The 27,237-nt window shown below is 40.5% G+C and overlaps 3 protein-coding genes and 1 long non-coding RNA gene across 4 annotated transcripts; 3 read left to right on the top strand and 1 right to left on the bottom strand.

Annotated features, from left to right (window-relative positions):
• Positions 1-1,829: 1,829 nt before the first annotated feature.
• On the top strand, positions 1,830-18,260 carry LOC112848017 (uncharacterized). The gene is made up of 2 exons (XR_003221888.1): positions 1,830-1,874; positions 17,444-18,260. It is a non-coding gene; the product is annotated as an uncharacterized LOC112848017 (long non-coding RNA).
• LOC100690313 (E3 ubiquitin/ISG15 ligase TRIM25-like) lies at positions 4,738-7,579 on the top strand. The gene has a single exon (XM_003451412.5). The coding sequence runs from the start codon at positions 4,807-4,809 to the stop codon at positions 6,448-6,450; it is 1,644 nt and encodes a 547-aa protein (XP_003451460.1). The 5' UTR covers positions 4,738-4,806; the 3' UTR covers positions 6,451-7,579.
• On the bottom strand, positions 18,056-21,775 carry LOC100699142 (thioredoxin domain-containing protein 15). Its single transcript, XM_019364106.2, has 6 exons — positions 21,559-21,775; positions 20,524-20,840; positions 19,854-20,000; positions 19,329-19,492; positions 18,502-18,632; positions 18,056-18,338 (listed from the first exon to the last, which is right to left on the bottom strand). The coding sequence occupies exons 1-6, from the start codon at positions 21,647-21,649 to the stop codon at positions 18,142-18,144; spliced, it is 1,047 nt and encodes a 348-aa protein (XP_019219651.1). The 5' UTR covers positions 21,650-21,775; the 3' UTR covers positions 18,056-18,141.
• Positions 21,776-21,918: 143 nt separating this feature from the next.
• Positions 21,919-25,641, top strand: LOC100690045 (tripartite motif-containing protein 16). The gene has a single exon (XM_003451411.4). The coding sequence runs from the start codon at positions 22,892-22,894 to the stop codon at positions 24,560-24,562; it is 1,671 nt and encodes a 556-aa protein (XP_003451459.1). The 5' UTR covers positions 21,919-22,891; the 3' UTR covers positions 24,563-25,641.
• The last annotated feature ends 1,596 nt before the right edge of the window (positions 25,642-27,237 follow it).

Here is a 27,237-nt window from a genome sequence, read left to right as displayed (position 1 = left end):
CTGGGGCCTGTTCTTCGTACCTCGCTAAGTAAGTTAGCCGGATTTGAATGTTGACGATTTCGCGTGATCTTGGATCGTTCGGTTCTCCGAAGCTCATCTGGGGCTTGCTGTCATAGCAACAGATCCGTAAGCGTAAACCTGCTCGGGAGCAGGTTTACTTTATGTAAACAGGATTAGATCGCGGCCACTCAGGTATGTCCGCTGCAGTTATATGAAAGCAAGAGCAATATTTCGCCACTGTTTTACCATAAATAAATATTATCAATGCAACTAAAGATAATGCAGCATTTGATTCTTTTATTGATTTCATACAGATACATACAGGTCATTTCCTTAAAAAAGGGAAATGTACTAGTAATCATTCTATTACATGTAGTAGATCATATGTCAGATGTAATTCATATTTTAGAGTAGTAATAGTAAATTACTTCGTGTAATCAAGATGAGAGACCACGGCTATAAAAGCGAAGGTGGATTTGGGAAGTCTGTCGCAGCCATGTCCTGTCCGTTTGTACGCGAGCAACCCATTGCGGAAGGTGCAAGATTGATAAGGAGAGTTTCCAGAATTTAGCGTATATTGCGGGATAGACAGGATCCTTTAGCTCAGCGCGACAGTGTGCTCATAGAGAGATATCGATTCTCCCGTGAGGGTATTATTTACTTTCTTCCTCTCTCTCTCTCTCTCTCTCTCTCTCTCTCTCTATATATATATATATATATATATATACTTACTGTACTGTATATACTTACTCCCGACTTACTGTGCATGCTTCAGTCACCCCTTGCATGGGAACAGGTAAAAGTGATGGAGTGTTATGTCAAACTACACACAAAAAAACCCACAATGTCAATAAATGTCACAGTACAAAAAGGGGTGTGACGAGGGGATGCAGGACCACCACCTGTCTTTATTTGCTCTGCCCTTTTCTTGGTTGCTGTTATAAACAAACAAACAGATTATTCCAGGGTCTCTTGTCATAGACTAAAAGCAATATAAGTGATAAATATTACCATTCTGTGGAATATTCTTATATTTCACTTTTACTTTTTCCCATGTTCTAGTGGGTCCTGTTGTGGTTCTAATGTGAAAGAGGATATGATGTAATATAATATAATGTGGTATAATATAATATCACATGATATAATGTAATATCATGGATCACTTACGAGTTTAATTTGTCAGCAACTTTCTGCCAGCCCTCTCTCCTTGCTTTTGCAGCCTTTGCAGTGTTCCCTTGCGTTTTAATTAAACTCTGAAACTCCTGAAATCCCTCAATCAAGAGTTCTTGGTCTGCTGCCGAAAAATACTGAGCGCGCTCCTTCGACATCTTCGCCGACCAATCACAGGGTTGCCGATCAATGTTTCTACTATCGATGCGTAGCCCCTTTTAAGCCACCCAGTGATCTCAGATTACTTCATCCAGCTATACTAATCGTCAACAACAGGTGTGTTCGGAGAACCGGATTAGCGAGCTCAAAGTTAGCGCGATGATTTGATCTTGGATGTAGTAAGCGAGGTACGAAGAACGGGCCCCAGGTGCCACCCCGAAGCCAAAACAATAAAATCCAATGAAATATCAAATGTACGATTATGTTTTCACAGTGAAGCTCAGATATCCGAGTGTAAGTGAATGCAGCATCGGCTTCTGCGCTATGAGCATCATGTTAGCAAAGGTAGGAGAGCCAAGCACGAAAGACAGCACCACAGAAAACAGTTTTTCGGCGAAAGATTAACAGTTTAACATAGCTGAACTGGCCATCGAGCATGGCGGAGCTTCCACACCGGCTAGCAGGTGGATGAGAGAAAGGGGAGGCAGGAGGAGGAGAGACCCGAGGCAGTCGCCAGTCCGAGTGTCAGGTGAACTGAACTTCAGGTAAGAAGTTATGACCTGCAGTCTATCTGGGTCAGATATAAACCAAGTTTAGGTGGAGTTTATTTTCGTTGTGCTGACTTTTTACAGTCAGTTACAATAACTCTTACTGCGTACTAGCTAGCATGATGGAGTTTCTATACAGCTGGGTGGGTGCTGTGATGTTACTGATGGTGAACTTTATTTTATTCATAAGGGTAGTTTGTAGAGTTGCCAACGGCTCCTTAAAAATGGAATGGTCCCTCATTCAGAGACAATATTACAGGTTTTATATTGAGCTGAGAAGAGACGCAGTTTGTCCCCGTACTTAAGCTAGAATGAAAAAAAGACACAAAGCTGGAGTTATTCTGTGTCTTTGCTGCACAGCTGCCTCCTCTTCTCTCATTCTCTCCCCCTCCCTCTCCTGTTGCTACTTCAATCATGAAACTGATCAATGATCAGCTGATCGGCTTTTCTCTTTTGTTTGTTTATCGCCCACTTTGCGCCAGAAAGAGGAAACCAGTGGATGTCGCGCTAAACAACAGCAGCACCTTTAAGCTTGATCAGCTGTTGTTAGAATTTATTTAATATTAATTTCTAGTATCAGCTGATGTTTGCTGGAGCCACAGCTGTAAAAGCTGCTGGTCATGATGTCGGTTTGGATATGTGGTGAGAGGGAAACATGAAGATGAAACCAGGAGATGTCCTTACTGAATCATCAGAGCTGAACAGGTGATGGAGAAACAGGTTTACCTTTTAGGTGACATGAATGAGTTGAAGGGAAGGTATGAACTGTTTCTGAGAGACCAATAACACCAGGATCCTTTTCTACGTAGCTGACAGCTGGTAACTGTGCAGGGGCGGGTCTAGCAAAGTTATGCCAGGGGGCCAGGTAGGGCATTAACAGGGAAAGGGGGGCACAAAGAAATACTTTTCTTACTTATTCTCATTTAAAATATCTAGCTTTTATTAAATAATTATCTGAATCTTGCGAACAAAGTTTTTATCTGACGTAAAATTGATAGAAATCATACATATACCAACAAGACAGTGTACATCACTGTCACAACAGCATTTGTTTTCATTCAAAGGCTTTATGGCTTTAATACCTGGTGGGCCAGTCTCTAGTCAAAATGCCCAATTTTTTGTACCAGTCCAGCCCTGCAGGTTAATACTGGCAGTGTCACCATGCCAGCTGACTGTATTTCATCATCAGCCAGTGTTGTTCTTTATACATCAATATTACCAAAGTTTACCATAAGGCAGCATAGAAAGTATTTACTTGCTTTCAGGTTTCATTCAAATGTTAGTCTTTTCATTTGTTTCCCCACTTTTTTCCTGTTTCAAAATCAAACACCAGTTTGTAAGAAGATTATCTTCTTTTTTTAATTGGCAGATAAAGTTTTGCATTGGCTAATTTGGCAATTGTATGTGAAAAATGTTTGTATTTTAATATTAAAAAATGTTTTTGCCCAAAACATATGTGCCCTATATGTCAGTAAAAATACTATGCAAATATTGCTGTCCTTGAATGCTGAGTAAACAGTGACAAAGCACTGATTGTATCTCTTGTACTTCATCAACGCAGTATCTAAAAACTTTGCACTGTAGTGGTTAAAACCTCATTCTAATAAGAGTCAAAAGCAAATTCAGTTATTAGGTTTATAGGGTTATTGAATGATGGTTAACGGTTGGTAGATTATTTTTTTTTTAACATTATCTGCCACCCTTCTCCAAATCTGTGCCCCTACCTGGCCCCCCCAACAAAAATTTTCTATACACGCCACTGACCTTGAGCAGACGAAAACCTGAAAACATCCGCATGATGCATCAAAAATAATAAGACAACCCATAATTGAAGTTTATTTAAAACTCCCTTCATATTTTTGAAATTTACTGAGGAAAACACGATTATGAAAAGCTGTCACGACATTTCGAGAAGTGAAGGCATGCTGCTGGACTCATAGGAACGATTGGTCGGCTCTGTGGCGGAAGAAAACAAACGATGCACATGAAAACGGCGCTTCCGGAATGCTTATTTAACCCATAAATTTATTTTTCTCTATGAGATCCATCCCAGATATTTCTAGACTATTCCTCGGACATTTAAGTGTTGTTCAGTTTGGGTACTCAGAGATATTAATCGGTTTTTCGGGTAGTGTCGCTTTACTTCCTGAAGTTTACTGCACAGCCTCCACCTTATTTTCCGTGAATAAGCAAGGGAAACCGAGAAACGATTTCAAAATAAAAGCGATCTTCAGGGGAACGTGATTTCCCTGCAATTTTAGTCTGTCATTAGTGATATAATAAATAATGGAGTAAAAAACATAAGGAAATAAATATGAAGAATACATTTTAAATTACAGAAATATCAAAATATGATAACGTTACATACATAATTAACCTTGCTTGACCAAATTAAAACAAAGATTTCAAAATAAATACAGCTGAATTCAGAGGGAAAAAACTAGCGTATGTAAATGATGTCAAAAGTCTTTAATTTTTGTATTCGAAGTCCGAGTCGCATCATACCGACTAAGTATCACTGTGAGAGTACACAGTGTCGAAATTAATATGTGGAAACTGAGTATACTTGTATTGATATTGATCTCATGGTTTATTATATCATTAATAACGGAATAAATGTGTTACTGATAAAATCACATTCGCAAGAGCATCGCTTTAATTTGACGTCGGGACTGAGTTTCTCTTAGCATAATATGTAGCATATACACTTAAGGCAAAATAAAGTGGGTGGAGTCTGTTCACTTCAGACAATTATCATTCTCTCCCCTTCCACTCATCAGCCAGTAAAAATGTGGATCTAAAGACCATGTGATCAAATGCAAGTGCTGAAAACACCACACACCACAGATCAGTGTCTCAGTGTCAGGAGGAAATGAATGCAGCTTTTATCTGGTAACAGAAAGTGAAACTTAATTTAACTGGAAGAGAAATGGCGCAGCAAGTGATTCAGCTGGATCAAGAAAAACTGAGCTGTTCCATCTGTCTGGATCTCTTGAAGGATCCAGTCACTATTCCCTGTGGGCACAACTACTGCATGGACTGTATCAAAAACTACTGGGATGAGAATGAAACACACAGCTGCCCCCAGTGCAGAGAAACTTTCATACCAAGACCTGTCCTGGTGAAAAACACCATGTTTGCTGATTTAGTGGAGGACCTAAAGAAAGCAGGACTTCCAGCTGCTTCGTCTGATCATGCCTTTACTGGACCTGGAGATGTGGCCTGTGATTTCTGTTCTGGGAGGAAGCGGAAAGCCTCCAAGTCCTGCCTGATGTGTATGGCCTCTTACTGTGAACAGCACCTTCAGCCTCACTACAACGTAGCTCCATTAAAGAAACACAAGCTCATCGAAGCCACTTCAAAACTTCAGGACAACATCTGCACTCACCATGATGAGGTGATGAAGATCTTCTGTCACACTGATCAGCAGTGTATCTGTTATCGCTGCTTAATGGATGAACACAAAGACCACGTCACAGTGTTAGCTTCAGCAGAAAGAGCTGACAAGCAGAAAAATCTAGAAGGGAATCGACACAAGATCAAGTACAGAATCCAAAACAGAGAGAGGGATGTGAACGTGCTTAAGAAGGAACTGGAGGCCATCAGTCTTTCTGCTGATAAAGCTTTGATGGAAAGTGAGGGGATGTTCAAAGACTTGATCAGTCTGATTGAGAAAAAAACCTCTGAGGTGAAGCAGAAGATCAGATCCAAGCAGAAAACTGAACAGACTCGAGTCAAAGAGCTTCAGGAGAAGCTAGAGCAGGAGATCAGTGAGTTGAGGAGGAAAGACACTGAACTGGAGCAGCTCTCACAAACAGAGGATCATATCCATTTTCTTAATAATTTTTCCTCACTGTCACATTTGAATAAATATACAGATTTACCGAGCACCAACGGCCACACTCTCCAATACTTTCAAGGTGTGACCACGGCTGTATTACAGGCCAGAAATAAAATGAAGGATCTTCTGAGTGATGAATGGACAAAAATTTTAGTTGCAGTGAATAAAGCAGATGTGCTACTGCCTCAAGAAGAACCCACAACTAGAGGGGAATTTTTGAAATATTCTTGTGGCATCACTGTTGGTCCAGAGACGAAAACAAAGCCTTTCTCACTGTATGGACATCAGTCATATGGAAATAACCCTGAAAACTCGCATGTCCAGAGTAATGAGGTTCTGAATGGACCTTGCTACTGGGAGGTAAAGTTGACTGGTATAGCAACAGTAGGTGTTGCAAAGAAGTATGACTCCTATAGTGGGTCAAGTGATAAACGTGGATTGGGATCAGATTATGAGTCTTGGGCATTAAAATATTCACATGGCAGTTATCAATTCAGACATGGAAACATTTCAACTTCCCTCTCAGGCCCTAAGTCTTCCACAGTGGGAGTATATTTGGATCGCAGGGCAGGTATTCTGTCTTTTTACAGCATCACTGAGACCATGAATCTCCCCCACAGAGTCCAGACCACCTTCACTAAGCCTCTCTATGCTGGATTTTGGCTTCCAGATAGTTCTTCAAACTCTCTTGAATTGTGTGAGTTGAAGGAGACAAGTGATACTGAATCATGAGAATTTAAGCTCTGCCTACTGCCATGCAGTAAAGTGTCTATACTGCAGTGCACTTCATAGATGTAATGATAATGTTTTATTTTTGTGTTTATGTTGTTATTTCCTGAACATTGTTTTTTAAGCTACTAAAACATGAACTTATAAAGGGTATACTTATGTTTTATTATTTTATTTTGACAATAAACAACAGAATTGTATATAATGTAGTTTGTAGTGTAATATGAAGTGTAAAGTGGTTTCTATTTCACCGTGTTTTTTCTCTTTTTTTAATTGATTCAACATAAGTTAGTTTACAGAGCAGGTTTGCTTGTTTCAGTTTAGAGGGGTTTTGGGGTTGTTTTTTTTTTAATATTTCATGACATTATGTTTTCATTAGTTTTAGTCCTTTCAGTTATTATAGAATTATTGATATTTATCAGGGGCAAAATTGAAGGGCATCAGAACAGATGTTATAATAGAAAATATACCTTATGACCTCCCAACTCTCAATAAACATATTTAACAGAACCTTACCAGAAAAAAAAAAATGTTTGATTTTTTTTTTTATTGATTTCAGTAAAGTGAAATGATTTTTTTTTCAAAGTCAGCAGTTTTATATTATAATATAGTTTTAGTTGACTATAACCTTGATTTGAACTTATAGTGGAGTTGTATTTGTTTGTGTTGTGAGATTTTATGTTTTATGTGTTTTTATTCATTGTTTTATTATCTTTCATTAACAAGCATATCATGAAGTGTTCATATATTTCATAAGATTTGCTGAACTTTTCCACTGTTGTGCAAGCTGACATTTAACTCTACAACACAAATAAGTTAGACAGGAAACAGATGCAGCACCCAAACCACAAGAGTTCAAAAGTGCACCATGTTTCCTAGAAGAAGAAGCCAGATACACATGTGACTCACACACATCCACACACACAACCATTGGTTTAGAGGAACTTGTAAAAGAGGAAATGTAATGTACTTGCATACGTAATGTAACCTATAAATAAAGAACTGTTGCCGGCACTCAGTGTGGGGGTCCCGCCAGAATCCTCACCCGTGCACGCCGCTGTTATTATATTCTAACTGTCTGAGTGTCTTTATTCAACCTGAAGAATGTCTTATTAAAAATAAACTCTTGACATTTAATTGGTCCTTCGAGCCGGATGTAGGACATCGAATTATAACTAATTTTATGCTCCAACAGAGTGACCTCGTCGTTTCCTGACATCGTGGAGAGCCCGCGCTGAAGTCTGTCGACAGCCTCTTTCCTATGAAGGAGAAAAGACCAACTACGTGAATTCGGGGTTGGCCAGCGTTCTTAGTAAGAGGTCCACGATCCTGGGGAACGAGGAGGAATCTCTGACCGGCACTTACATCATCATAACCAGGTGAATATTAACACTCAAAGACACATCGCGAATAATCGTCTTTTAGATTGACACTTTTCTAAGGGAAAAACTCGTCCTGTAGGGACTGGCAGTTTAAAAAAAAAAAAAAGAGAGACTCGCTTGTAAGACGAAACTGGCAGTCCAGAAGAGACTCGTTTCGCAATAAAAAAAGCTGGTAGTCTAAAAGACTCGCTTGTAAGACGAAACTGGCAGTCCAGAAGAGACTCGTTTCGCAATAAAAAAAAGCTGGTAGTCGACAAAATTTACTCCGGGAGTAAATGGGAAAAGGAAAGTGTCAATTAAAATAGGATTACACTGCCGCGTATGTGAATTGTTTGTATTTAAAAAAAAGGAAGTGAGTGTCATTTGAAGAGGGACAGTAGGACCCTACACCACTTCTATTGTTTTCCTGTGTCGACTGAAATACTGGTGAGGAAGGGAAAAGGTTGCGCTTCATCGCGTAAAATTAAGGCCGCCCTTGACATTAGGACAAGGGTAGAAGGCTGCCTTAATAACCTCCCCTAACTCTAATACCAGAGAAGGTCACACAGTTCTGTTTGTAGTATTAATAACACAAAATCAAAATGGGAAATAAATCAACAAAACCAGAATTGACAGCAGATGAACAATGGTTAGAAAAGAAATGTCCCGGCGCTGGACAAATAAGTTCAAACCGCTGGAGGAATCCTGATAAACTAAAATGTCCAACTTGGGAAGGGAAATGTAGTCCCACATCAGTACAACAATTAGGTAAATGTTTACAGGAAGAAATAGGAAAATGTAAGGGTAAAAAGAAAAACCAATGTATGTCCGAGTACATAACTTTTTTCGTACCATGGCAGGAGGAGAGTAAAAGACGTGAAGAGAATAGAAGTAAAAAACAATCCAAGCAGCAGGATAAAGATCAAAAACAGGTGCCTATACCGCACCCAGCGTGTGTTCAACCTCCTCCTTATCAAATACCTAGTCAAGCTTCCGCCCCACCACCACCACCACCACCACCACAAAACCCAAAAAATCCGTTCCTGCAACCATCGGGCCCGTATGGGCCAGCCATTCACGCATTAAATCTTAGGAAAAATAATTATCCCACGCCACAAGAACAGGAAGACATAGGGAAAGACCCGTCAGGCAGGGATATGGGAGGCATTGTAGACCCTCCAGGCCCTTACGATGGGGGCATTTTCCCACTGATAGCAGTACCAAACCCCAGGTATGGGCGACCCACAGGCCCACCCGGAGACAATGGTGTGACACCCACTGACAGGGACAGAATCATACACGCCTATCATCCCTGGAGTGCAGAGGATAGGAAGAATGTGTTAAAAGACGTTCCTCCCCTATCAGAGGGTTACCAGCCATGGGCTGATGCTGTGACCCTAATAAGAACCAACTGGAGATTAGATGGTAGAGAAATGCTCCAGGTTCTCCAGGACCTGTTAGGCCTCCAATTCGCTAGAGTGCGAGGCAACTACACAGGTATGACTCAGGATGGCACCAGTGCAATACCAGCCCAGTCAAATACTCTCAGAGATGCAATAGACGGAGTCATGGAAAGGGTCCGCACTCAGCTCGCCCCAAAACCAAATTATGGGAAAATCGGTGAAACAAAACAAAAGCCTCAAGAATCACCAGGCGACTACTTAGATCGCCTGCGTCCGGTTTTTAGACAAAACTCAGGCTTAGATTATGCGGAAGACCTAAATTCTGCTTACCAACAACAACTTAAAAATGCATTCTTAAACGGCCTACTCCCTAAAGTAAGAGCTATGGTAGACAAACAGTGGATCACACAAGGCACAGGCAACCTAGTGGAGGCCTGTCAATATGCTGAGCATGCATTTAAGCAAATCAAAAAGAAAGAAGGAGCAGAGACAGGAATTTTTACAGTAGATGGAGAAACTGGGCTGATAGCCTTCTCAGGGGCTCTCAGACACCCAGGTCAAGGGACAGACAGAGGTAGACGAAGGCACAGAGCAGGAGACCGTAGAGATGATAAAGAAAGAAACACAAAATGTTATAATTGTGGAAAGGAAGGACATTTCGCACGTGACTGCAGACAGAAAAAGAGACAGTATAGTGACAGAAGGTATGAGCATGAGAAACAGGACAGAGAAAATAGTATGTGACTAGATAAAGGGAAAGCAGAAGAGAAACCACCCACTGAGGCCGAAGTAGACGTTTTTAACATTCAACAGCTCCTACTCGGCTCAGAACATAAACCAGAACTCGTGATACATGTAAATGGCCAGCCCATAACCATGTTGTGTGACACTGGAGCGTGTATGACTGTCCTACACGACACACCTCCAGGCGTCACCTTCTCACAAGACGCACGCATCGTGACCTCAGCCACAGGACACACCGTGACAAAGCTATTAACAAACAAACTGCATTTCCTACACACTGACAGCGGCAGGTCCTGCAAAATACAGTGTATCCTTGACCCAACCTGTCCGGTCAACCTACTAGGGCGTGACGCACTGACAAAATTAAACATAGGCGTCGTGCCACAACATGACGGCATGCGCGCACAATTAATGTTAGCAGATGTAGAGACACTTATACATGAGGGCGAGGGAGAACCACATTACTATTGGACACTGGATCTCCCTGTTTCTGACAATTTACTTCAAATAGCTAGACGCCACTTACCTCTTTCGTCAGAAACCGTGCCAAGCAACGAGCTACATAACACACTGAGGTATAAACACGCCCCAGGCCCAGACCCACAGTATGATGCTCAAATACACAGGTTGGGACCCCAAAAACTAACTTTACAGCATCTATATGTGACCAAAAGCGGAAACGCTGTATGCTCAGTGATCCAGCCGCCTAAGGTCAGAGATTTAAATAGAATGCCCACTCCACATGTTTCAATAGCAAAAAATCCCGGAACACAGTGGAAAGATTTAGGCATGATTTTGAGAAGAGTGCAAGATGACCGCTATGAGAAAACTGAGGAAACACATGAAGGTTGGTTACAGGGTCGCAGAACAGGATGTCTGAGATACACCCTAGGGTGGATCCTGACTACGCAACCAAGCACACACCTAAGTGAATCACCAAGCTCGTGTTTTCTGGTTCAAGACACAGAATGACATACATTAGTGTCTGCAGTGTGTCCAGAAGTTGCTGAACTACCACAGGCATTATGGTCAGCAGGCCCTACTGACGTAGGACTCATTAAAGGTGCTGACCCAGTTAAAGTCAAAGTCACTTCAAACCACAGGCCAATGAAACCACAATACCCACTGTCTGCTGAAGCAAAAGCTGGAATTCGCCCAGTTATAGCAGACATGGAAAAGGCAGGAATTTTAGTAAAGACAAATAAAACGACCTGTAACACACCCATCTTCCCAGTAAAAAAGGCAAACACCGGCAAATACCGACTAGTGCATGATCTAAGAGCAATCAATGACATCACAGAACAAATACCACCAGTAGTGGCTAATCCGCACACCATCCTAAACCAGGTTACGCCTAAAGAACAGTGGTTTTCAGTAATAGATCTGTCAAATGCGTTCTTTTCCGTGCCACTACACCCAGAGTCACAAGAATTGTTTGGCTTTACATTTGATGGCCAAAAATACACGTACACAAGGCTGCCACAAGGCTTTCAAAATAGCCCGACACTGTACGCAGAGGCCCTGAAGAAGTCAATGTCTCTTTGCACTCTGCCTGCTCCAGGACAGTTCCTACTTTATGTAGATGACATTCTGGTAACCGGAAACACGCAGGCAGACTGCAAAAACAACACCCTACAGGTGCTGAGACACCTAGCAGAACAAGGTCACAAAGTGTCACAACACAAGCTACAACTCTGGCAACCAGAAGTGACCTATCTAGGTCATAAACTGACAGGGCAAGGACGCAAACTGTTAGACAGCAGAAAACTAGCAGTACAAAGTGCCCCAAAACCACTCACAAAGCAACAAATGATGAGTTTTTTAGGATTATGTAACTTCTGTAGAAGTTGGATTCCGGAGTACGCTGCCATGGTCCAGCCCCTGCAGAATCTGATTTATGGAAAGAGCTTAGCTTTAAAGGATAAAATAGAGTGGACAGATGAGGCGGAAAAAGCATTTAAAAATCTGAAATTAGCCCTGCAGACAGGCACCGTCCTAGCTCTGCCAGACTATGAAAAACCATTCCATCTACACGTAGATGGTGGCTCAGGTTACATGAAAGCAGTACTAACACAAGCTTTCGGAGACAAACAACGACCATTAGCATTCTACTCATGCAAGCTAGACTCTGTAGCGTCAGGTCTACCAACTTGCGTACAGGCATGTGCAGCAGCAGCAGAAGCAGTAAAGAAATCAGCAGACATTGTTTTAGGACACACACTGATTGTGAAAGTCCCACACGCCGTAACTTCAATACTGCTACAGGCTAATTTATCTTATCTGACTCATGCGAGACAACTGTCCTATGTAGGTATTTTGCTTTCGCAATCACACATCACCATCGAGAAATGTGGTCAGTTAAACCCAAGCACCCTGCTTCCAACAGAAGCAGATGGTGACACACATAGCTGCATGCATAAGCTAGATGAGGAAACAAAACCTAGAGCAGATATATATAGCTTACCACAGCCAGATTTCACAAATCTCTTTGTAGACGGTTCCGCAACAAAGGACGAAACAGGAAGAAACTGTGTCGGTTATGCAGTAACCACAGTGGACACAGTTATAGAGGCAAGGCCCCTAACTTCCTCACACTCAGCACAAAGTGCAGAGTTAACCGCAGTTATAAGAGCCTGTGAATTGTACAAAGACAAAGATATTAACATCCACACTGACAGTCAATATGTTTTCGCTGCAGTACACCATTTTGCAAGAATATGGCAAAACAGAGGCATGATAACGTCCACAGGGGCACCGGTTCAACACGGCAGCCTATTGAAACAACTACTAGAAGTCATAACATTGCCCAGAAAATTAGCCCTGTGTAAATGTGTAGCACACCAAAAAGACAATTCTGAAATTACAAACGGTAACAACTTCGCAGACAAGGCAGCCAAGGCTGCAGCGCAAAACACAAATGACATATTAACCCTAGAATCATGTACTTTGATCCCTCTAGAAGCGCTAAAGGATGAACAAAAAGCAGCATCACAAAACGAAAAAACATCATGGCAAAAAGCAGGCGCAATACTGACAAATGATATCATGACATGTAACGGAAAACCAATCCTACCAAAGTCCCTACACAAAACAGCAGCATTAGTGACACATGGGAAAACCCACGTGTCAACAGGCGGGATGGTAGAGATACTCTCTAAACAATTCTACACAAAAAATTTTGAAAACTCAGCAAAAGAGTTCATAAGAACATGCATGATATGTCAGAAACACAACTCACAGGGAAACATAAGACCCAAGAGAGGTCATTTCCCTACACCACCACATCCATTTCACACGATCCACATGGACTTCATTCAACTTGACAAACACCAACAAGTAGAATACGCACTAGTAATAATAGACGTGTTCTCAAAATGGCCAGAAATCTACCCAGTGAAGAAAGCAGATGCAATATCAGTGGCAAAATGCTTATGTAACCATTTTATCCCAACATACGGAATCCCAAGCTTGATAAGATCTGACAATGGCACACATTTTGTAAATGAGGTCATATCAAAGGTCTCAGAAGCTTTAGGATTCAGCATAAAACATCACTGCTCATATCACCCACAAAGTGCAGGATTGGTAGAACGAACAAATGGCACAATAAAGCAAAGACTAAGAAAATGCATGGAAGAAACAGGAAGACCATGGCCTGAGTGTATAGGCCTAGTAAAAATGTGGATGAGACTAACCCAATGCTCGCAGAAACTGACACCATTTGAAATTGTACACGGTAGACCTTTTCCTCTGCCTATCACCAGTGAACCAATAGACAAATCAGTTAGAGAAACAACCCTAGCCGAATGGATGACAAAACTGCTAGAGAACAAAGAAATAGTTCTGAGCAACCAACTGCCGAATGATTCTTCTCCAGTCTCTTCCAGGTTGAAACCAGGCGACTGGATCCTGATCAAGGTACTCCAGAGGAAAAACTGGAGCTCTCCGAGGTGGGAGGGCCCTTATCAGGTCCTGCTCACAACGCCGACAGCGTGCAAAATCGCTGAAAGACCTTCGTGGATCCACCAGAGCCACGCCAAAAAAGTACAAGGGGACACAAGCCCAGACGCCAGTCCACCTATCATCTAGTGATCTGTAAGTGGAGGAGAGGGCAGATTGGGTATACCCCGCCCTCTTGACTTCTCGCTTTCAGTCGACACACTAGGTGATCTGGTGAACTTGGTCGACCTGAAGAAACCCCATTGTAGCCCGAGCACCGACCTAGCCCCACCTGCCCGGTAGAGTAAAGGAAGATCAGTCCAGACCTGCAAAACCAGAAGAGCCACCCATCACTCAAGTAACTACTCAGACACCCACAAACAATGCCTGACATAGACGTGCAAAATGAACATTCAGACATTTCAGATGGAGAGGGCCCAGTCCCCAACAGGACGCGACGACGATGCTGGTCAGAGGAATGCCAACTAATGATAATCATAACATTATGCTTCCTTTTTGTAATTTCGACATTTCTTGCAATAGCCATAGTATGCATGAATATTGCCTGCACAAGTAACACCTGTAACTCATATTGTCCAAAAGGTTACTCGCCCACAACAGATGACTCAGACCCATGTAATGAATGGACACAAAAACAGACAGTAAGTCGTGAAAAACGCTCCATGAAATCACACCTACAACCCCCAAAAGGTAATTCATGGTATGATCAACTTAATGCATCAGCTACTGATGCCAATAGAATAAATTGTGTGGTGTGTGCAGAAGCTCGCCCAAAATTAAAGATAGTCGGCTACCCTATCCCAAATGGTTCATTAACAGATGGAAACGGGGTGGGCTGGGGAGCCTGGGTAGCAAGAATGAATAGCGGAGCTAATATGACACAGGTACATCCGCTTGACTGTCTACTAATGCATAATTATGTACCCCATAACAAAACTGAAATGGCATTCTTTGTAAACCTACTACAAACTCTAGAAACAGTAATAAATACAAGTCTGCGTGCATGTGCTCCAAAAGAACCAATAAAGAACTTAATAACACTTCCGGTAACGCCGCCTGAACTAGCCCATAACATGACCATGGTCTGCCTATGGAGACTTAGAGTCCCAGAAAAGCAGGGTGTATCTTTTGTTTATCCAAATAAGACACGTCATTTCGATACTAACACAACACATTGTAGTGAAATATGGTCCGTGGTTGGGTATGGTAACGAGTACTCAAATTGGCGTAACTGTGAAAACGAAACCGTATGTTCAATATTAGGTCCAAAGATATACAAGGGGTCTAACATACACCTGCGCGCACCGAACAACACGCGCAACGACAGCCGTTGGGGCAGAGCTATAAAAAGTATACTAGTGCCAAAACTGACGAGACCAATTCCTGGCCTATTGTGGCTGTGCAATGGCACCCTTAAGCAAAGGCTGCCTGCTAACTGGACAGGAATCTGTGGCATAGTAACCTTAGCCCAGGAAATATTAATCCAAATCCCAAAAACACATAGCCACGCTTCCCCGCGCTCACGCCGGAGCCTAGTGGAAGACTCAGGCAATAAGGCATGGATAGACGCAATAGGAGTGCCCAGAGGAATACCAAGAGAATATAAGGCCCAAAGTGAAGTGGCCGCAGGTTTTGCCTCTCTACTTCCAATTATTCAAGTAAACAAAAACGTAGCTTGGATAAATTATGTTTATTACAACCAACAACGCCACCTCAACCTGACCAACCAAGCATTGAAACTTCTAGGAGAACAACTGTCTGCCACCTCACTCATGACTGTCCAAAATAGAATGGCACTGGACATGCTTTTAGCTGAACGTGGGGGTGTCTGTGCTATGTTTGGAGATATGTGTTGTACATTCATCCCCAACAATACAGCCCCAGGAGGCTCCTTTGAACAAACTATGAAAATGTTACAAGATTTACAAGTTGAACTGAAGGAAAACGCAGGAACATGGTCAGAACTAGACGAGGCTTTCCAGAGCATGTTTGGGGGATGGGCAGACACAATCAAAGTCTTAGCAACCATTTTATGCAGTATTTTAGTGATGTTGGCCATTATTGTTTGTTGTATTGTACCATGTTTCAAAGCTTTGATTAAGAAAGTTGCTAAAGACACTGCAACCGGAATCTTCCTGGCACAAGCTTATAGCCCAATAGCAACTGAGGAAGAAGAAGACTGTGTTTAAAAATTTCCTGTACTTCACATGATGTAGCAATTGAAAATGCGCGAGCAAGTGATTGTTACTGAAGTCTATAGAGTATGGATGAAATATATTAACAACAGGAGGGAATGTTGTGAGATTTTATGTTTTATGTGTTTTTATTCATTGTTTTATTATCTTTCATTAACAAGCATATCATGAAGTGTTCATATATTTCATAAGATTTGCTGAACTTTTCCACTGTTGTGCAAGCTGACATTTAACTCTACAACACAAATAAGTTAGACAGGAAACAGATGCAGCACCCAAACCACAAGAGTTCAAAAGTGCACCATGTTTCCTAGAAGAAGAAGCCAGATACACATGTGACTCACACACATCCACACACACAACCATTGGTTTAGAGGAACTTGTAAAAGAGGAAATGTAATGTACTTGCATACGTAATGTAACCTATAAATAAAGAACTGTTGCCGGCACTCAGTGTGGGGGTCCCGCCAGAATCCTCACCCGTGCACGCCGCTGTTATTATATTCTAACTGTCTGAGTGTCTTTATTCAACCTGAAGAATGTCTTATTAAAAATAAACTCTTGACATTTAGATTTACTACTCTTTGTACAATAAAATGAGAAATGTGAACTTAATAAAGTTTCTGATTTCACAAAAAAAAATATCACTGGCTTTTTACCATTTTCAGTAGAAATAGATATATTTTTTCTATTTTATATGTTTTTGTCCACAGTGCAATCATATGTTTTATTTTTTTATTAATGTGTACAACTATTCAACCATCTTTGTTTAAGGCGTCCCATCTCTATCTGTGGGGATGTTTTCAGCAGTAACTGGGAGACTAATCAGGACAGAGGGAAAGATGAATGCAGCAATGTACCATCCTTGATCATGCTCTGGACCTCGGACTAGAGCAAATAATTTCACAATTCAAAATAGTAAACATTTGTTTTCCTGAGGTCTTTATTAAAATATAGTAACCATGTGTTGTATTATATGAATGAATAAAATGTACTTGTATTCATATTTAAAAGTAGAATGGGAGGCAGAGCCTTCAGCTTTCAGGTCCCTCTTTTGTGGAACCAGCTTCCAGTTTGGATTCAAGAGACAGACACTTTCTCTACTTTTAAGATTAGGCTTCAAACCTTTCCTTTTTGCTAAAGCATATAGTTAAGGCTGGATCAGGTGACCCTGAATCCTCCCTTAGTTATGCTACAATAGGTGTAGACTGCTGGGAGATTCCCATGATGCTTTGAGTATTTCTTCTTCAGTCACCTTTCTCACTCACTATGTGTTAATAGACCTCTCTGCATTGAATCATACTTGTTATTAATCTCTGTCTCTCTTCCACAGCATGTCTTTTGTCCCGTATTCCTTCTCTCACCGCAAATGGTAACTGGATGCCCCTCCCTGAGCCTGGTTCTGTTGGAGGTTTCTTCCTGCTAAAAGTGAGTTTTTCCTTCCCACTGTCGCCAAAGTGTTTGCTCTTAAGACATCATATGATTGTTGGGTTTTTCTGTTTATGTATTATTGTAGGGCTTACCTTACAATATAAAGCACCTTGAGGTTACTGCTGTTGTGATTTGGCACTGTATAAATAAAACTGAATTGAATTGAATTAAGACTGGAATAGAATTGGCTAAAACCTTTGACCTTTATGAGCTGTTAACCTTGAGGTTTAAAAAGATAATCATGCAGTATGTGCACAGTTTGAAATTGTGTGTCATTGTGACATCGTAGGGCATTGCATTGAAAACATAGAAGGTGTGTTGTACACCTCTCTCCATGCTCTTTCACATGATGTATTACTTGATATGGTTTCTTGAAAATCAATGAAGGTCAAGTTTATAGGTTTAGTTAACCTAGCTACATGCCCCGACTTTCACCAACATTAAATCAGTTTAAGATCCAAATCTTTATTCTAAACCCCAAGAGCTCAAATATTTTATTTCACTCAACACTTAAAACATGAGCACATTAGCCATTTTAATAAACTAAACTGTTTATCAAACAATCCTTTACATCATTCTTGACGAACAGTCTGTGAGCTTTCAGTCCTGATGCTCATGCTCTTGTCCGGGTATGAGCCAGCGTATGCTGTCGGTCCGCAGGATGGCGTACAGGGTGAAGCTTGTGATGAAGAGGATGGAGAAGACCAGCAGCCAGTCGATGCTCTTCACGGGAACGCTAGGGAGGGGGCCGAGGCGGTCTGCGTCTGTCACATTTCTATCAGGGCCGGCTTCAAAACCTGGAACACAGAGTTGGATCACACATGGGTGCAAGTTTCATTTGAGTGGTCGTTCAGATTCATTCTACATGACTCAAAATGATCTTCCAACTACCCAATTCTGACCCTTTTGAGCCCAAACCAGTAAGCTCTATATAATGTAACACATAACCTGCATTTGTACCTGTCTGGTTAACAAGGAAAGATGTGAGTGTATCCAGCGTTCTGTCAGTGTGGTTGAAGCGAGCCATCGGTTTTGCCCCCTGGAACAGCAGGATGTTGGGCACTGCCACTGTCCCAAACCTCGTGGAGAGGCTGGTGGAAGATGGAGACATGCATTACAAAAAAATAACACGCAATAGATTTAAATATTCACTGGTCAACAAAATAATCTACCGAAAAATCTTTTGAATATACACGATAGTGCAGATGCATTCAAAACAATTTTTGAGTCTGCAGTTAGTCAATTTTTCTTCTTTCAGCTGTTCCCTTTAAAAGTAACCACAGTGGATCACCTGCCTCCATCTAATCCTGTACCAAGTATTCTCCTCTGTCACACCAACCCTCTGCCTGCATTATACTTACACAATGTTATGTATAATGTACAGAGATACAGATTATTATAAGCACCCTTTATAAGAACATAATCAATCAATTCTGGGATGTTTACACAAAATAGAGTCCAAACATTTGTTGCAACAAAATGATTTTCAGCTTTTCAAAATTCTGGTCTTTAATTTACTTACTTTGCCTCAAATGTGATTATAAAACCAAAGTCACAAAAAAGACTTTATTCTACATTTGTATTTTATCATTTTCAACACAAAAGAACTTTTATCAACTACTCTAATTATCCAATTAACTGTCTGCTAATAAACATGAGCTATATTCTGCTTATATAGATGCTAAGGTGTGGTGAGCCACAGATGAAAACAGCTTTAAAAAGTATTCTAAGAGGGGTTTTCACAGTGAGATTACACAGTTAAAACCAGAACAAAGGTGATCATTTACCTGCTGTGCTGTGAGGCATCCAGTGCCAAGAAGTGCATGCTGGGAAAAACCCGGGGAAGGGCGTTGAAGTGAGGTGCCAGGTTGGCTGAGAACTGGCACCAGGCGGTGAAGAACAGCACCACAGAGCACTCTGTGCTGTTAGCATTGAGGAACTCCATTAGATCCTGAAAGAAAAGAAGGGATGGGTTTAGTTTTTCCTCAAATAGAGAAACGGGAAATTCTCCTGCATGGAAATTTATAAGAGGGATACAAACAGAACCTGAATTCTGGTAAATTCACTCAAAAATGAAAGGCGTAAAGGCAACAAACAACAATGCTCACAATACAAACAGTGAGTCACGCTATGATGAAATAAAACAAAACTGATTTACAGAAAGGTTTATACACACAAAAAATATATAAATAGATGCATTAGAAAAGTTGATAAATGAATGTTGTATATGGTAACTAGCGTAAATGTTTGGGAAATTGGTGGCACACTTTCCACAGTGTGTAAACATGTGCCTCAGAGGATGAAGTGAATACCTGTGAGGCATTGAGGACCTGCACAGTGAAGTTCTCCATTCCTGTGATGTTCCGTTTATCACAGTTGACTTTGTAAGTCTTGGCGGTCTCCGTGGTGTTGTGCTCCTCAACCGTTGTGACCTCCGCACGCACAATGTCAAGCGTGAGCTGGAAGGAAACATTCAAGGAGAAGTTAGTTTCAGCAAAACAGCATTCATAACTATGCATATTTGGGCTAATCTTCACTGAGATTTTATCAAGCACACGTCAAAACATAAAAGCTAAGCTGAGGCTGAAATTAAATTAACCTTGTTATTGATTTTTTTTTATCAATTCATTTTTAAGATAGGAGAAGACTTTATTGATCCCACAGCGGTTTAAGTCAGTTGGTTTATAACAACCAGTGTTAACATCTTAAAGTAAATTTGTCCAGGAAGACATTTGAGAATCAAAGGATCTCATTGTGTCACTTAATAATCTTAGAAGACAAATCTGCAAATCTTCACAAGTGCAAATATTACCTTAATAATAAATCATTTACTAATTTGTGATTATCTTTATATTTTGGGTTTCTTTTGGAATTTATATATCAATTTAGATGTCAGTCACTGTGGTAACTGAAGTGGTAACCCTTTAAGGCTGCAGTCTAACAGCAGTCCCTTTTTATGTCTCACAGTTTCATCTTACTAACCTGCTGTGATGATTCAGCATCCTCCTCCTGTGATGCGCCATTCTCAGCTGGAGCCGGTGAACTACACTGGGCACTGCTGTCATCACAGGGCGGGGAGAAGCCTGACTGAAAGTCTTTCACATTTTTGGGGAAGAGAGACTCGATGTCAGATGGATCGATGGGAGTTTCAGTGCCCATCACAGCATCTGCGATCTCAGCCGTCTTGAACTGCCTCTTCGGCAGAGAGTCCAGGTCTCCGGACTCTACAAACTTGGGGCTGTTCTCCAAGTCGGACAAAGTGTCCTCTGACAAAATGAGCTCCAGTGAGTCGTCATACTCTAAGGGACAAAATAATAATAATTAAGCACAGCACATATAACATATCTGTAATTGTTTTCCATTCCATCTGACTTTTAACAGTGAATCACTGCAGAAGTTTATCTGAAGACAATCATATTTCTTGCCATAAGCTGACAGTTACACTCCTGTGAAAAGTATTTGTTCATTTCCTGATTTCATAGTTTTTTGCACATTTATGACACTTAATTGTTTCGGATCACCAAACAAATATTACACAAAGAAACCGTTTATATATGCTTATTTCATTTATAAAGGGAACAAATTTTATCCACCTGGCCCTGTGTGAAAAAGTAACTGTCCCTTAAACCTAATAACTGGTTGTGTCACCCTTGTCAGCAAGCAGTGCAATCCAGTGTATGCAGAATTGCTTTAATTAAGCCAAATTGGGGATTTGCGAACATGAAGAGCCTTTTACTTTGACCAGGCCACTCCAAATCCTTCATGTTGGTTTCTTTGAGCCATTCACTTACCGGTGTGTAATCTTAATGGTTTTCATAGGCATCTGATTAGAATAAACAGCGTTTCTTACATTATTTCAGTCATCTAAATCCCTTTGAAGGACTAACTGACTAATCGAATATTACACAGAGAGAATATCCTGTGTTACTGTTAATGGTCAACCTAAATACACACATTATGTTAGCTAAAGGTTTGTAATGTTAGCATTGAGGCTAGCTGCAGCTGTCAGTCTCTTACCTTGACCAGACGAAAACCTGAAAACATCCGCATGATGCAGCAAAAACAATAAGACAAACCGTAATTGAAGCTTATTTAAAATCCCCCTCATGTTTTTTGAAATGTAACGAGCAAAACACGATTATGAAACGTTGTCACGACATTTTGAGCCGTGAAGAGATGCTGCTGGACTCATAGGAACGAGTACTCGTACCTGTGGCGGAAGAAAATAGACGATGCACATGAAAACGTGGCTTCCGGGATGCTTTTTTAACCCATGCATTTATTTTTCTCTAGGAAATCCATCCCAGATATTTCTAGACCATTCCTTGGCCATTTTATTGCTATTATTGGTACCTTTTACAGGGAACACTGGTTTCCAGTTTGGGTACTCAGGTATATCAAACAGGGTTTAAGTTTCATTTCACTTCCTGAAGTTTACTGCACAGCTCCACCTTTTGTTTTGCGTATGTGTCCATACTACGTATTACGGTAAGGGAAACCGAGAACCGATTTCAAAATAAACGCGATCTTCAATGGAACGTGATTTCAACATTACCCTACAATTTTAGTCTGACATTAATGGTATAATAAATAATGGAATAAAAAAAACATACCGAAATAGAAATGAAAAATAACTTTTAAATGACAAAAATAGTCAAATATGGCAAACCCACATACGTAAACTCGCTTAACCAAATTAGAAAATTAAGACTTCAAGATATGTACAGGTGACTTGAGAGGGAAAAAATGGTCTGTATAAAGTGATGTCAAAAAGCTGATATCCAAAATCAGAGTCACTTACTTATCCTATACTTTCTGTGTAACGGTGTCAAAATTACTCTGTGGAAACTGAATTTACTTGCAATGGCTGTACGCTTGTTTTGAAATTTTAATTTCTAAATGTGGTTAAGTTTTTAAGTTTGTCATACTTGAATATTTCTGCCATTGGCAATTTTTAATTTGTATTTAATGTTTATTTCTGTATTGATATTTATCTCATGGTATATTATATCATTAATGACGGACTCACGTTGGTTAATGTTAAAATTACATTCACAACAAGATCGCTTTTATTTTGAATTTAGGTCTAAGTTTCTCGTACCGTAATATGTAGCAGATACACGTAATGCAAAATACGGTAGGTCCTGGCTTGACTGCGTGTCTCAAAGTGGTACAAAGTCCGTTTATTCGCTCCCCTTCTACTCATCAGCCAGTTAAAATATGGATCTAAACACCATGTGATCAAATGCAAGCGCTGAAAAGACCATACACCACAGATTAGTGTGTAAGGAGGCAATGAATGCAGCTTTTCTCTGGTAGCTGAAAGTGAAACTTAATTTGACTGGAGAAAATGGCGCAGCAACTGATTCAGCTGGATCAAGAAAAACTGAGCTGTTCCATTTGTCTGGACCTCCTTAAGGATCCAGTCACTATTCCCTGTGGGCACAGCTACTGCATGGACTGTATCAAAAACTGCTGGGATGAGAAGGAAACACACAGCTGCCCTCAGTGCAGACAGACTTTCACACCGAGACCTGTCCTGGTGAAGAACATGATTTTAGGTGAGTTAGTGGAGGACTTAAAGAAAGCAGAACATTCAACAGCTTCATCTGATCATGCCTATGCTGGACCTGGAGATGTAGCCTGTGATTTCTGTTCTGAGAGGAAGCTGAAAGCCTCCAAGTCCTGCCTGATGTGTATGGCCTCTTACTGTGAGCATCACCTTCAACCTCACTACAACATAGCTCCATTAAAGAAACACAAACTTATCAAAGCTACTTCAAAGCTTCAGGAGAACATCTGCCCTCACCATGATGAGGTGATGAAGATCTTCTGCCGCACTGATCAGCAGTGTATCTGTTATCTCTGCTTAATGGATGAACACAAAGACCATGACACAGTGTCGGCTGCAGCAGAAAGAGCTGAGAAGCAGAAAGAGCTTGAAACAAATCGGCAAAATGTCCAACAGAGAATCCAGAATAGAGAGAAAGATGTGAAGGTGCTCCAAGAGCAAGTTGAGGCAATCAATCTTTCTGCTGATAAAGCTTTCAGAGAATGTGATAAGGCTTTCAAAAATTTGATCAGTCTCATTGAGAAAAAAAGCTCTGAGGTGAAGCAGAAGATCAGATCCAAACAAAATGCTGAACAGAACAGAGTCAAAGAGCTTCAGGAGAAAATAGAGCAGGAGATCAGAGATCTGAGGAGGAGAGACACTGAACTGCAGCAGCTCTCACTGACTGAGGATCACCTCCATTTTCTAAATAACTACTCGTCACTGTCACATCTGCGTGCATCTACAAACGTACCCACCTACAACAAGCTTACTCTGCAGTACTTTGAGGATGTGACTGCAGCTGTGTCACAGGCCAGAGATAAAGTGAAGGCTCTTCTCAGTGATGAATGGCCCCAAACTTCATTCTCAATGACTAAAGCAGATGTTTTACTGCCTCAAGGAGAACCCAAAACCAGAGGCGAATTTTTGAAATATTTTTGTCAAATCACACTGGATGTAGATACAGCGTACACACATTTATCATTGAGTGACAGCAACAGAAAAGTAACACTGATGAGTAGAAACCAGTCATATCCAAGTCATCCAGACAGATTCTTTGAAAGGTGGCAGGTCCTGAGCAGAGAGGGTCTGACTGGACGTTGTTACTGGGAGGTGAAGTGCAACGGGACTGTTGGAGTAGCTGTTGCATACAAGGATATCGGCCGTAGAGGGACCAGAGAGGAATGTGGATTTGGATGGAATGACAAATCCTGGTCATTAAGATGTTCAAACAATGGTTATGAATTTAAACACAACAACATTTCCACTTCCATCTCACGCCCTCTGTCCTCCAGAATAGGAGTATATTTGGATCACAGTGCAGGAACTCTTTCTTTCTACAGCATCACTGAGACCATGAATCTCCTCCACAGAGTCCTGACAAGGTTCACTCAGCCTCTCCATGCTGGATTTTGGCTTCCACAAAGTGCTGGAGACACTGCTGAGCTGTTAGAATTTTTCAATACTTAAATTACTGGAGTATGTATGTAAATATTGTACATTACTTTCAAACTCATAACTAAAACATTCATCAAAGTTATATGTTTCAGAAATGCTCAATTTATACAGTGTGTTGAGAAATAATGATAAAAACTGTGTTGTCACTGGGTTAACCGCGGGAAGCAAAAAGAAAAATGCAAAAAGATAACACAATATGTCTATGATGATATGTATGTTTGGATAATTTTGTTTGATGTACTTTTATTTTTACAAGAAAATAAGATTTTATATAGGATACCTTTTTTTTAATTTACAACAAAGCAAAAAAAAAAAAAAAAAAGCAAAGTATTGGAGTTTTCACCCACATGAGATGCGCTGCCATACAGTCCTCCAAGATCCTGGCTCCTGGAACTTAGTTCACTTTTATTTATATAACGGCAAACTACAACAGCTGCCTCAAGATTCTTTTTATTCTAAGGCAAGACCCTACTTTAAAATCGAGAGAACTGAGAAAACCCCAACAATCAGAAGACCCCCTTTGAGCGAGCACTTTGGCGACAGTAGGAAAGAAAAACTTCCTTTTAACAGGAAGAATTCTCCAGCAGAAGGGCTTGTGTACACATGAAGCCTGAAGAAATTCATCTTTCTTTTCTAACCACATGGAGAGCTGTAAGGTTTCATTCGGCTTCGTCTGGCCATCATTCCATGAGAAGATCTGCTTTGGATTAGCTGCAGTTTCACAATCTTTGCCTGCCTGCAGGGAGTTACTGATAATAGATACAACAACATGAAAGTATGACTCAGTCCTGCCTTTTATCAATGGTTCAGATTGCCGATGATGTAACGCTGTGGTGATTATGTTCTTCACACACTTTGGGCCCTGTAATACCAACTGAGCATTATTTATACCCCTTAACATACCTAAGCAGGCAACTCTCCATATTGTCAATATGGAGCAAAATGGAGCAGAATTCTTAACAAATATATCAGTTTTCCATCTGGTATATCATACAGACATATGGCTAGTATAGAGTAATGGATCTAAATGATCATCATTTCCCAAAAGCTGTTAAATTTGTTTTTTGAAAATCATTCCAGAAATGAAGTAACCTTGGAAAATCCCAAAATATAAGTGTAAAATCCTCAATCAATCCAAAGCCCCTATACAGCAAAATTACTATATCTTCAAATAATAATAATGGGTTCACTGAAATATCTAATTTTTATTTTCCACTTTGCTAGTTTACTTCCTGCTTTAAATTTTGCCTTATTATGAAAACATTTTTCATCTGTTATACTCCTACTTAAATTAGTGTAGACCTACAGTATATACGTTTTTGTCATGGTGCTGGGTCGTTGACCCAGCGTTTTGTGTTTGTCATTATGTTTATTATTTTATCTGATTTGATGTTAATTTCTTCATGGTTATTAGCATAGCTGGACTGGCCATCGGGCATACCGGGCATTTGCCCGGTGGGCCGCTCGTGATTTTTCGTTTTTATGGGCCGATGGGGTTTTATTTCTTTTATTTTTTCAACGGTATAAATGAATAGTGGTGTATTGGCCAGTTGGTCATGATCGACTCTGGGCTGGACCAATTACAGCCGAGGAGGTCGAACTTTAAAGTTGAGGTGAAAAGCAACGCGATTTGTCCCGATCAGCTGATCAATGATCAGCTGATCGGCTTTTCTCTCTGCGTCAGAAAGAGCAAACTAGCGGAGGTCGCGCTAAACAACAGAAGCACCTTTAAACTTGATGAGCTGTTGTTAGAATTTATTTAATATTAATTTCTAGTATCAGCTGATGTTTGCTGGAGGGATGAAGGGTTGAAGGGAAGTTATGAACTGTTTCTGAGAGACAAATAACACCAGGATCCTTTTCTAAGTAGCTGACAGCTGGTAACTGTGCAGGGGCGGGTCTAGCAAAGTTATGCCAGGGGGGCAGGTAGGGCATTAACAGGGAAAGGGGGGAACAAAAAATACGTTTCTTTCTTATTCTCATTTAAAATTTCTAGCTTTTAACAAATAATTATCTGAATCATACAACCAAAGTATTCATCTGATGTCAAATGTACAGAAATCCATTATTGTACATAGTAATTTTTTTCAGGGTCCCAACATAATTTCTTCAGAAGTCAGTACTGTATATGATGCCAGTATTTTCCCACATTTTCTAGATACTGTACCAGTACTGTGTGTAAAATACCATCAAAATTAAGTTTTGATGGTAAGTTTTGAGTGAGGAAGTTTTATTCTTTCTCACCTTTCTTTCTGTCTCCTTTCACTTTTTAAAGGTTGCCATGTTAGAAAAAAATATTTTGCCCTGCCATGCTGTTTATTGATGTGGTAAATAAATAGTTTATGAAAATATCACTAAATCTGTCATTTATTATTTTTAATATTCAGTAATGATCATGTCTCACCTCTAGTTTTCTGTCTTAATTTCAGGTTTCCACCATGTGTTGTAGAAAGTTCAGGAGGTAAACTAAGCAGTCTTTGGGTTTCGGCTAAGTACTGTTTAGAATACCAGAATAGGGAGGATGGTGTAGGTTTAAGTTAAGTTCTAGATTGATACATATATACCAACAAGACAGTGTACATCACTGTCACAACGACGTTTGTTTTCATTCAAAGGCTTTATGGTTTTTACCATAATACCTGGTGGGCCGGTCTCAAGTCAAAATGCCCGGGCCGATTTTTTGTCCA

This window comes from Oreochromis niloticus, linkage group LG10 (genome assembly GCF_001858045.2).
Source record: "Oreochromis niloticus isolate F11D_XX linkage group LG10, O_niloticus_UMD_NMBU, whole genome shotgun sequence".
NCBI classification, from domain to species: Eukaryota; Metazoa; Chordata; class Actinopteri; order Cichliformes; family Cichlidae; genus Oreochromis; species Oreochromis niloticus.
Note: the sequence above shows the minus strand (reverse complement) of the source record. Positions and strands in the feature narration are given on the sequence as shown.